At 33.4% G+C, this 13532-nt stretch overlaps 1 protein-coding gene across 1 annotated transcript in view; it reads right to left on the minus strand.

The window, feature by feature from the left end:
* Positions 1 to 13532, minus strand: part of LOC149083970 (uncharacterized) — an 86675-nt gene that overhangs the window by 24851 nt on the left and 48292 nt on the right. The window contains exon 2 of the mRNA XM_089234337.1: positions 7999 to 8204. Within this exon, the coding sequence (XP_089090463.1) occupies positions 7999 to 8204 (206 nt within the window). The remainder of the gene's footprint in view (positions 1 to 7998; positions 8205 to 13532) is intronic.

Here is a 13532-nt window from a genome sequence, read left to right on the forward strand (position 1 = left end):
CTTTGATAGTAAAATACGATGATAAGATGATAAATTTTATATTATTCAATTTCTTATTTTCACAGAAAACTAAAAAATAGTATTACGATTCACTCAAATTTTTTTAAATAAATTCATAAATATTTTACTACATTTCAGCATTTTTGTAATTTGATTTATCACAACACTGTTAATTCCCGCTAAACAAATTGTGAAACTAAAAACAACTTCGTTAATTTTCTCAATTTTTTTTTATTTGATATATTTAATATTTAAATAAATAAATTCTTCAGTTTAATGTCATTTTAGTTACAATAAAAAAAATAATTAAATTTAGAAAGATAATTTCCTCGAAAGGAATAATTCAATAGCAAATACTTGAAATAACAAAATCTTCAATTTCTTATTTTTAACCGAAAAATATTATCAACACATCATGAAATTTCCTATAAAAATTTTCAACGCATTTATTATATTGCAATAGAAAATTAATTCACACCAATGAATTATTTCCATTGATTTCATCGGCGAGAAATATAAAGTATTTCACTTTAATAACAAAATGATTAATCTCTGAACCATATCACCACAAAAGAAAAAGACGAAAATTTTAGATTTTAATGAAAACTGGATTATTAACCGGGGTTCATGAAAAAGTTCTTTGTATATTGAATTTCTTTGTATATCCTAAGACGGCAGATCATGTGTTTTAATCAAGTTTTAAGACCTGTTCGAGGATCATATATATTTTTTACTTCAATATTTTTTTCAGTATTTCAAGATATAAGGACGAGAAAATGGAACACAAGACTTCAGTGAAGTTTCATATCGACATTTTTGTACTAGAAATGACGATTTGACAATTTAATTTTAAACTGAATTATAATTCAAAGTGGCGTATGGGGAACTCCAATATATGTATGAAAACTATTCGAGTAGATGCAAAAGTAAAAATAAAATAAAAATCCTGCCATACATATAAGAATTTATAAAAACTGGATTTCTTATTTCGTTTCTTGAAATTCCTTTTATGTGTTTTTATTTTTGTTTTTAACTGAATTTTTAATGTTTTTTTTGTAAATAATACACAGTTTTGAAATCGTGGAATCTGATTTTATTTTTTTCTGAGATTTTAATTTCTCGAAATTTGTTCAATTTTTCTTTTTGTAGTCATATAATAGATTATTCAATTGCTTATTTGATAACAAAAAATATTAACAACAATTTGAACTAATATCGAAAAATTTTCAAAGTATTAATTCAATTCAACAAAAATTAAATCACCTCAATATTTAACTACTGTAATTCAATTTATAAATTAATAATTCACACCAACGATTAATTAAATTGAAAGAGTAAACTTCATTGATTTGATTGTAAACAATTTCATTTTGGATGTATAATCAATACTTCAAGAAAAAAATTTCTTCTACTTATTGTTTTTTAAATAACCTAAAAATTGTACTATGTATTAGCACATCGTAAAATTTCCCATAAGAATTTTCAACGCATTAGTTATATTCCAATATTTTATTAACTCCCACCAACAAATTATATCCGTTGATTTCATAGGCGAGAATAATAAAATATTTCATTTTATTAACATCCTCTGAACTATATCACTAAAAAAAAAAATATGAAAATTTCGGATTATAATGAAAATTTGATTATTATCCGGGATTCATAAAAGAAAATTCTATACTGAATTTTTAAGAGTATATCCCAAGGCAGATGGTGTGTTTTAATCAAGTTTCAAAACCTGTTCAAAGATCATATATTTTTTATTTAATATTTTTTAAGTATTTCAAGATAAAAGGGCGAAGAGAAAATGAAACAGGATTCCAGTGAAGTTTCATACCGACATTTTTATACTAGAAATGGCGATTTGACATTTAATTTTAAACTGACTTATAATTCAAAGTTGCGTATGGGGAACTCCAATATATGTATGAAAGCTATTCGAGTAGATGCAAAAGAGAAATAAAATAAAACCTCCCATACATGTATAAGAACTTATTAAAAATGGATTTCTTATTTCGCTTTTGACGCTTTTTTGATGTGTTTCTTTTTGTTGTTGATTTCAAGCGCAATTGAATTTCTTTTTCTCATTTTTGTTTAAATAATAGATACATTTCTTTTAATTTTTTTTTTTTTAAATCGCGATTTCTCCTTTTACTTGAATTTCAATATTTTTTTGTGGTCGAAAAAAAAAAAAATCTTCATTTCTTTAAAAATGACAAAAAAATATTAATAACAATTTGTAGAAATTTATGAAAATTATCAAAGCATTAATTAAATTGCAACAAAAATTGATTCATTTCAACATTCAATTAGTTCAAATTATAAACTGTTAATTCACGCTTAAATCGAAAGAAAACTTCATTAATTTCTTTGAATTTCTTTTTTAATAGTTGATACTTAAAGCTAAAAAAATTCTTCTAAATATTATATATATATATATAAAATATATATCTCATATATATCTTTAAATTAATATAGAAATTATATATTAACACATCATAAAGTTCCTTATAAAAATTTCCAATGCATTTATTATGTTTCAATATTTAATTAATTCACACATATAAATTATTTCCATTGATTCCATCGATAGAAGTATAGAATATTTCATTTCAATAACACCCTCTGAACCATATCACCACAAAAGATAAAAAGGATGAGAAATTCGGATTATATATAATGAAAACTGGATTATTATTATATTCGAGTCATAAAAAAATAAATTCTCCATATTGAATTTTTAAGAGTATACCGAGACGGCAGATGATGTGTTTTAATCAAGTTTCAAAACCTGTTCAAGAGGATCATACATTTTTTTATTTTAATATTTATTTTTTCTCAGTATTTCAAGATACAAGGACGGAGAAAATGAAACAGGATTTCAGTGAAGTTTCATATCGGCATTTTCGTACTAGAAATGGCGCTTTGACATTTAATTTTAAACTGAATTATAATTCAAAGTTGCGTATCGGGAACTTGAAAATACGTATGAAAACCATTCGAGTAGATGCAAAAAAAAAAAAAGAAAATACAACCTGCCAGACACATATAAGAATTTATTAAAAATGGATTTCTTATTCCGCTTTTGACGCTTCTTTGATGTGTTTCTTTTTGTTGTTGTTGACTTTGAGCAATTGAATTTCTTTTTTCACTTTTTTAAAAAAAAAATCATACATAATTTTTATTTTTATTATTATTATTTTTTTTAAATCGCGATTTTTCATTTTCCTTTCTTTTTTGAGTTTTTAACTCCTTGTCCTTTTGGCGTTTTTATTTTGCCTTTGACTCGAGGCGTTTCCTGTCGAATGTGTTTCTCACCATGTATTCTATAGTTTGGAATTTTTTCTTTTTTCATCTCTATCTTGGTTCTTTGTCGGACGATTTTCTGAAGTTATTGCTTTTTCGGATACACGTTATATATATATATTTTTTCCCCTCTCTCTCTCTGTATCTCTCTTCCAAAGCTGTTATGTATTTCAATTTTTTCACCTCGTTTGTATATAAATTTCTGATGAGTTCAACGGCAATATTATTCATTCGCTTTTAGGTATAGGAATGTTTGCATCAATCGATAGGGTTAAATTCCTGAAAAAAAAAAAATCTAGTGTAAATGATTTCCGTTTTCCTGTGGATGTCGTTTATGTTCTACCGTGAATCAGGAATAAAATATTGAATGTCTTATAATTTTCATGATTAGTTGTTTTTTTTTAAAAGATCGTTGTTTTCTTCCTTTCAGAGAAAGTAACGATAATGGGACAAGTTTCGTTCAACAATAATAATGGGCGGAAATCATCCAGGTACAATAATCATTGAGATACATGAATGCAAGATTTATATTCGTGTAGGACCTATAATGGGACGAGATTCATTCAGCAGCAACAATAATGTGTCTAGATTCTTTCCCAATAATTAAGTGTCGAATTAATTTAGCTGGATAACATGTTTATACTCATGGAATATCAATAATGTGAGACAAGATTTTTTTTGGCCACGATAAGAGGACAAGATGCATTCAGCAACAGTAACGGGACAAGTTTAATTCAGCAATAACAATGGATTTATATCCATTTAGCCGCAGTAATATGGGTTTATATCAATTCCATTCAGCTGTAATAATGATGACAACCAGAATCTGTAGGATAAATTGATCGAAGCAACACATGGAAAGATATATCGAGTTGATGGTTAACTTCACGTACGACACGCTCTGCTTTCAATGGTGCTGCTTCAAATTATCCATGGCTGTTGCCATCTCAAGGCTGTTGCATAATCCAATTAACTCTTTAATCTAATTAATATTGACCCACTGAAAGAACTTTAAGTCTCTATGGGTGACAGAGTGCCTGTGTCATCGTAATGCCATTTTTTGTTGTCTTTTTTTGAGTTTTTCTCAGTTGTTTTGATTATATGTTTTATATGTTGTGTTCAGTCCAATAAAAAAAAAATACAACGTAGGGAGTGCGTACTGTATTTCAATTAATCTAGACCGGTCATTTCTGAAGACTTTCAACTTCCCCCATAGTCACATGAAGTTTTCATTTTAAAGATAAAAAGTCATATCACAACAGCTATAAAACACGTACCTACCAAAAACAGTCAGAAATTTTGGGATCATGTAGTCACACGCATTTGAAAAAATATTCCACACCCAAAAAGGTATAAAATACACTATTTAACACCTCAGTACGAGCACGTTTCGAAACATATTCAGACTACAGTACGATAATACCTGGAATATATAAAAATAAATAACTATTTTATCTTTGAAAGAAATGAGTAAATAATTATATTCCAGAAGATTTTGAAAAAAAACAAAATACACACTGTATAGAGCAGAGGAGAAAAGGAAAAACTCCATTTAAAAGATGGGAAAAGGAAAAAAAAAAACATGGACGAAACTTGCAGAATCTATCCCACGTGCTAATGACTGTCAAGTGAAAATTCTTTCTTCATTTTCCTCTCATAATGACAGTATTAACTTGCACTGGTACTGCAATCGCATTCCTGTTTCTCCTTTCTTCTCCCTGCTCCAGCTTTAAATGAGTTTCAGCAATGAATACTGGAGAGTAAATTTGAAAAAGAAAGAAAAAAAGGAGAGGGAATGGCACGTTAAGCACAAGAGTGTGACATCGATTCATGAGATAAAAGAATAAAATCTGGAGAAAAAAAAATTGGAAAATAAAAAATTCCCGTTTCTATTTCTATTCCAGATCCTTATGTCATCATTAGTTTTCAGCCGTGTCTCTTGGATACCTAATTAAGTTAAGTATTGTCATGTTTTTCAGACTCACGGACGAAAGTCTCAACTATCCTTTTCTACTGAGTACAATGTAAAGAGAGGAAAAAAAAAGGGGGGCCCGGGGATTTTTCAGGGGGGATGAAGAAAAGAGAGGGGGAAAAAAAGATGTCCCGATTTCTTTCCAAGAATCCCGTGAAGATAATTCTTTCCAATTATACCGAGGTTTTCTCTTCCTATCCGGTTTTTTTTTCTGGATCCGTAGCTGTCGTTGTATGTGGAAGTGCCGAGAATAACTTTACGGATGTCAAGAGCTACATGATCGAAATGGGACCGTTTAGTTATTAGCACAGTTTCAAATTTAAAAATCCATCTATATCCATTCCTTATCGAAGTGATTGGATAACAGACGCTAGACAATGGGATCAAGAAAATAATGGATAAAAAACATGTCAAGTTTTTCGTCGTAATTAATTTTTTTTTCCAGATCCGTGGCTGTTGTTGTATGTAGAAGTGTCGGGAATAAGTTTACGAATGTCAAGAACTACACGGTGATTCATATAGAACCGGCCGCACAAAATGAGGTTTATTATAAATAATATAAAATAATTAATATTTTATCTTGTATATATACTGTTTATAGCTCTTGTAATTACATTTTTAATTGGATTCCTGCATTTTAGAAATATGACATCGATATTTGTTATGGACATCTTTTTTTTCAGTCACCTTATTTGACATTTTGCCTGTTGCGGCCTTGTATTTGTATTTGTAACTAACTTATATCTTATTATTACTTATATTATGTACAGTGAAATCCAGTTGCAAAGATACTCGATATATCGACAAATCCCTCTACAACAATTTTATTTTCAAATCTTGTTTGAAATTGTTTGTAGTCCAATGATACAATCCTACCGATACACTGATATCCTTTACTACGATAAATCCCTCTATAACGCTATTGTTCCGGATAACGGCTATGTACACGAAGAGATTTAACGAAACACGCTGAACACAGAGCTCCGTGCAAGCGGCATCTTTCACATGTGAGAGATTTCGTATCCCAAAACTCAACAAACTGCTCATATTTCCGCTGTGGCAGAGCTTATATACAGCTGAAGAAAGTTTCGAGAGAGTTCTACCATATTCTCCTGAGATCCCACCCTTGGCGTCATGACGTCCCCAACTCAACTAACTCAAACCGCCCTTTTCGAATTTGTTATTCTATATTATAGAGTAGATTTATTGCTCAAAATGTGTAATTTTTAAATAATTATTTCGTTCAAAACACTTAATCTCCAAAAACTCGGAACTGATATACATAGCACCTATTAAAAGTTATCTCGTAGAAATTATCAGTGGTTTCGAGAAATAAATAAAACTATATATCGGGAAAGCGCAAAATCTTTGTAGAAAAATCGCATTCAAATACAAATACAACGCCACAACAGGCAAATTGCCCAACGAGGTGGCTGACTTAAGAACATCATGGATCCCCGAGCCATTTTTTGGAGGCCCTACCTACTACTGCTACACCACACATGCACCCCCCCCCGCGGAACACCCAACGAATCGGTACATGCGGGAATGTGCGTGTACGTGTAGTGCAACCTGACGTAAAGTTTGTTTCTGTGTAATGCTTGTTATGTGTAGTGCTGTCATCTGCCCCCAGTTTTTCTAACTATGAGTGAAGTGTTATGGTTGAATGATTTACCATTGTAGGACTGTTGCTCTCTGTGGCGAGACTTTTTAACGGAAGATCAGCTCGCATTTGCGCCTTGAAGTTGGGAACCACAGAAAACCAAATTCAGCCGACCACCACTGTGGGGTTCGAACCCGGATCCTCGCATCACGAGTCTGGCACTATAACCACTCGACCACCACAGCGGCATTCAAATCACCTGTGTAATTTTCGGCTTAATAGGCAATCAAAGCAGATTATTATCAGATTATTAAATATAGAGAGCATCAGTTATGGTTCAAGTCATAGACCGGACTCTGCTATAGGCAGAGCCGTTTCTCACAAGATTATGGGTTTTTATCCTTCTTTAAGAATGGTAAAAATAATTTTTCAGTAACAATTATGTGCAGTAATTAAAATAGCTTCTAAAATATGCTATGGTATTAGCTTATTTTGCAATTCACCACAGTCTCAAATTTCGTAAACATCATTCAAAAATTGAACATCAGATATCATGTTGAATAATTTTAGGGCCGGGAAATTTTGGGGGCCTTGACGCTGCGCGCCGTTTGCCTATGAAAGAAAAGGGTTGTCGGCCGTAGTACAGGGATGGGAAATACATTATGTTAAACTTAATAAAAGACAGTCATAATGGAATGCCCGAGTGGCATGGTGGCAAGATGCTAGTCTACCATTGTGAATGTTGTTGTCAGGGTCCCGGGTTCGAACCCAAGGGAGAATATCGATAAGATATTTTCCCTAACGAACTCGAGGCGACCACCGATAGACAGCGCCTTCACTTCCAAACCATATCACTAATGGCAATAAATTGCAATATAGCGGGGGCAGAGTTGGTGTTTGGTGAAGTAGTAGTAGTCAAAACGGAATACATATTTCAATCGTATTTACTGAATACGAATAAAATTAATGCATAATATAGTTAGAGCTGATATTGGAATCTGTGACGGGCAATACCGCCCAATAGGAGAAATAGTTTTTTTTTAACTTTTGCAACGATGTATCATTGCAGTTTGATTGCAATACATGGAAATTTATGTGTCATACCGTTTTCACTTACATCAACAAAGACACCAGGCAGGTCATACTTTTGTCCCGCAGGGTGGTCCCTCGGCAGAAAGCGATAGAACTCCACATCATTTTTGTACCACTTCACCGAGTACAGTTCATCGGATTCTAAGTCGAGCGTACAATTCAGCCATATAGCCTCACCTTTCCTAACTGCCGGGGGAACATCCAGGCTGAGTAAACGAAGTCCGCTCGCCCCTAGGGGAAAAAAAAATCAAATGAAACTAAATATTCAGATAAATCTAAAGAAAAGTCAGTGTAAGTCCAAAACAATTCATATGTACACATATGATTCATAAAAATTATAATAACATTAGAGTGGCCAGACGTCCCGGTTCTCAGGAACACAATCCCGGTTTTTCACCAGTAAATGCACTGTGCCGAAAAATGCTTTCGGGACAGCGGAACTACCAACAGTTGTACACCTACACATCTGTGTGTATCAGAAGGATGAATTATGTTGCTTTGAACATTAATGAATGAGTTAAAATTTTCTATTTGCTTTCCTTTACCGGTATTTTTGTGTAGAAGAGCACACGAATAATGCCTATATGCAAGGATTCCTACTGCCACCTATTGGATAAAAATATAACCATCTGTTATAATTCTTAAAATGAAATGGTCGTTGGTTTTAAGCCACAGTTTCTCAACCTTTTTTGTCCCATCGCCCCTTCTTCAAAAATTTTTCTCTCCCATCATCCCCCAACGCAATCCAACCCATACGATCCTATGTTATACCCGGTGCTTCTATCACCCCCCAGGGGGCGTTAACGCTCACGTTGAGAATCACTGTTTTAAACCGATGTACAGTATGGAAATCAACGATATGTGGAATGAAAATATTATATGTACAGGGTGATTCAAAACTCAACGTACAAACTTTTAGGGAAGAAAGAGAAAACAAAAACACAAAAAAGACAGATAGAAATGACAAACCAATACTGAATGGAAAATAACTCTTTATTTATAGATACTTTACTCGAGGACAGTACGTGCACACGTTAAGTTTGACAACATGTGCTCAAAGTTCTTACCATCCACAGTTATATATATGTGTATAAATAAAAAAAAATGTGATTCTGTTTTGTTTTTGTGTTTTCTATCTCCCAAGTTTGAACTTTGAGTTACGAATCACCCTGTATATTTAATTTTATACTGCATACCGGTGTAAACCTTAAAGGGAATACCGGGAATCCGTCGTTTCACACGATTAATTGGTTCCGCAATAACAGTCGCGTAAGATGAAATCGTTTAAAGTGAGTTGAATTTAACATGAAAAAGATGGGAGGGGGGAATTGGTTTTCTTCAAAAGTATTAAAAAAATTGAACCCAACAACAAGGAAACTTTTTTTTAGATGAATTAATTATTCAAACTTCTGATTGATTCTAGTGAATGTTTTCTTTCCTGAAGAGACTGGTATGATAGGCTGATAGCTCCTTTAATGAAACAGTCGAGATTCGGCTGATAAGCAACATTTTCCGTCTCCTTATAGAAACTGGTGAGTTATATGAGATCTGGTGAGTTGTATCTGAGAATTTCTCTGATATTTTTTCTGGCTATATTATCAAATCCAATGTCAAAGGATTTTACTATGCAAAATATCTTTAATTTTCAAGCCCAATCCTAGGAATAAACTCCAAGCCGAATTTCCTTGAAATCTTGAATGGTGGAACGAGGGTCCTCGCTGAGTGTTGGCTCAGCTGATACCCTCTTCATCGTGTCTATGCCGATTCGAAAAAAATGGCTTTAATAGGGTATAATAGAAAATACTTTTTTCTAGTGCCCTTTTTGAGCTAGAAAAGTACAGTGGATCCAGTAAAATCAAGTTAGACGGTTTAAAACTAAAAAAAAATGAACGTTTTACGCCTCATATTTATTTATTTACATTCCGCACTCCTGTTTCCAAATCAATAACAATTTCATTTTGATTATTACAACACAGCTAGTTTTATTTTTCTTTAATAGGTGGCAGCAGGAGCCCCAGCTTAACTTCGTTTTCACATTTATGAAATACGTATTTATACAGAAAAAGTTAGGAAATCCCCCTTTTCCCGTAATATTTCTTTTCGCCAGTTCGCTAAAATTATTTGTCTCATTTTTCTCTACTACTCCACCAACTCTGGCCATATCGCTATCTACTGCCATTAATGAGAGGGGTTGGAAATGAAGCTGTCTATTGTCAGTCGCCTCAAGTTCGTTAGGGAAAATATCTGATATATATCCTCCCTCGGGTTCGAACCCAGGACAGTGACAGCGACCTTCACGGTGGTAGACGAGCATCTTACTACCTTGACACTCGATCGCTTCTCATTCTTTCTGGTCCACGAACATTTTCACCGGTTCACTAGTAGAAAAACGGTACAAGAACACTGAACAAGACCCAGGAACTGCCGTAAAAAGCCCAGAATTTATTGTCAATAGGTAGTTTTGGACATTGCCTTATACCCCATCGGCACCACAGTGGTGGTCGGCTGAAGTTGTTTTTCTGTGGTTTCCAACTTCAAGGTGCGAATGCGAGCCGATCTCCGTCGTTAAAAAGTCTCGCCACAGAGAGCAACAGGCCTACATCGTAACGAATATTCAATCATTACACTTCACTCACAATTTAAAGTATAGATGGCAGCACTGACATATCAAGCACAACACTCAGAATGTTAGGTGCACTCACTTTGTTCCAGACTCTGCCACGAAGCTGGGCTGGAAGAGATCTCGGCAACGGGAAAAGTCCGGTGGCAGAGCCCCTGGCGTTCATTCATTCAGACATTGTTTTTTAATTCGACAAGTAGAAAAAGACATTTGACACTGTAACACCCAGTGAAAAAGTTATTTCACTGATGTTCCAGTTTTTATCAGTGGATTTGCATTTTGTCCCGGTCGGTTCTTCTCCCCGGCCGCCCTATTCATAGCTAAATTTATCTTTTAAAAACCCTTCTTCCTCGGATCAATGAAGACAAATACAATTTTTTCACAGCAAAAAAACCTTTCATAACGAAAAGCTAACAATATCTTAATATGAGAAGGGGAAAAAAAAACAACATTCGGAATGGACTCGGAGATAGATAAATAAATACAGATGTATATAAAGGTACAAACAAAAATATATTGACTTTTAATTTTCCGAGGCTTTAACGGTTTAGAGATAGCCTTTCATCCTTCGGGCATTTAATGTTTGCTTTCTCTGGCCGTAGTGAAAAGGAATTCCTGGGAAAGAATCCATGGATTTTGTTTTCGGTGGTTCTTGTATTTTCTCTGTGGACAAAAATAAACTATTTTTGTTGGTTGTGTGTATTTTTTTTTTTTCTCACATTTTTATTTATTTTCCGCTAGCCTTGTCAGAAACAACACCATGCTTTTCCTCTAGCTGAAACCCGCCATGTACGTACGCATTGGCATACATATAAACCCTTTAGGCTTAGCTTCTTTATGCGTAAATAACGTATTCAGTCAATCTCCCTTGTACGTTTTTTGTTTTCTTCGTATTTTTCTTATCCAGTATACGAAATTGCCATATTTTTCTTAGTATTTCTTTGTCCTTTTTTATGGAAATGTAGTTGTATTTATATACAAATGAGGTGACAGAGGGAAAAGAAGTTTACTCCTCTTTTTCTTTCGAAAAAGGATACTTGTGTGTATTTGCTCATGAGTGGCACAAGTTTGCGGATCGGAATAATAATACGGGGATCTCCATACACATGCACATATATGTATGAATGTATGATAGTTTCACATGATCATTGTTCCGAAAGAAGTTTCGCTTTTCTTTGCGCGTATATATTGGAAATGTTAGAAAGAGGAGTCCTCTTTTCATTTTTTCTACAGATTTTTAGCGGTTTTGTTCTCGATTTATTTTATTATTTGCTTTTGTTGTACAGTGTGTATTTCGAATTCATGAATTTGAAGATGAATATAAAGTGCCATTATGATCTTTTTTTAAAACTGAATTAAGGTTGGCGTATTCTGCATGAAAAGATGACAAAGAACGGGTTTCTTTTGTGGAAGGGGATATAAATGTGTGTTTTAGATTTGTTGTTTTCCATTTGTTCATCTTATTGGAATTTTATTGACGTTTCTTGAGGCTTGATTGTCCAATGCTCGATGGGTGAAAACCTTTCTTGTACGGATATTTCAATTTTTTCCATCTTCATTTATATCTTTCCTACCGCTGTGGGACTAATAATGTTGATCAACTCGTGCTGGGGCTTTTATTCGCGTGATTTGCTAATTTCTTGAGCAATTTGCACTAAATGAACAGCTACGAACAGTTCCAAAGAAAAGAAAACAGCCCTCTTAACAGGCTGTTCACCGGTCACGAGTTAATTTTGACTACCTGATTATATCTTTTCGTTGAGACAGAGTGGCGACCAAGTACTGGTTAGGAGGAGGAGGTCACGAGTTAATTCGTGTTTTGATACTCATAACACGTGCTTGGGTGATGAGTGAGCTTTTCCTCGACCTGTAAGCGGTTTTAAAAATTTCCCGGATGTGCATTACGACGGAGGAGCTTATTTCCAGAAGGGAAAATTTCCAATTTTTTTTCCCGAAATACTCTTTTTAACGGTATATGAATCTTTCGGGAAAGCTCTGCCAGATTACGCAACCGAGATTATTTAAATGGAAACATTTCTAGTAGAAATTACAATGTAAAGTTAGTCATTTTCTATCTAAAGGGGAAAATATCCACCTTTTCATACACGTCAGTATTTTTCATCCCTCGATAATGGACACACATGAGGCCTAATATTTTGTTCGCTAACGAGGACTGCTCGTCAATGGATAGTAAGATACATTGAAACTTGTGACGATGTAATTCAAAATTATGTCCTTCAGTTGAGGTATCCGCTAACTCGACCGTCTGTTATGGGAGGTTACACTGCAGGATAATCGTGTTTCTTATTTTAATGATGAGAGGGCAGTAAGGGTACCTTCCTGGACTAGTTAAAACCTTCTAGCATCAACAGGTGGCGAAGAAATTTAAAATGTTTCAGACTTGACCAGCTCAAATTTTAATCAAAAGGAAATATTTCTACTAATTTTCTCTTAAAAACGGAACATTTTTTTCAAAATTCAAATGTAGATAACTGCTTTGAATGTTGATTAAGGAACATAATATTTAAACATTTTTCTATCATTACTACATGCTACCTGTTCGGCTATTTTCTACTTTTGTAAAGCAAACGTGTTCTGTCAGATTGTTTTTTCACTTCTAACTGTAAATTTAGCAAAAGTGGCAATGTTTCCTTTTGAAAATTAGCTCCGCAACTGCAACAGTGAAAATCACTAAACTCTGTGTAAAATGTCGTCCGTTTTTCAGGAGAAATATATTTTTTTCAGATTTTGTAATGCTGTTAAGTTTAGCTCCCTCCACCAACATCAATACTAATAATAATAATGATAAAAACAAGAGAAATATCCCATTTTTCCTGCTATTTATACTCCATGCATATTCCTTTAATATCCCGAAAGGTAGAAAAAAGGTCTTTTTTTGTCTGATATCAAACAAACTATGAACAAAAACTAACTCCGTT

The sequence above is a fragment of the Pholcus phalangioides genome, unplaced genomic scaffold (assembly GCF_987345545.1).
Source record: "Pholcus phalangioides strain wild (caught in Gottingen) unplaced genomic scaffold, Ppha-v1.0 ptg000008l_1, whole genome shotgun sequence".
Taxonomy (NCBI): Eukaryota; Metazoa; Arthropoda; class Arachnida; order Araneae; family Pholcidae; genus Pholcus; species Pholcus phalangioides.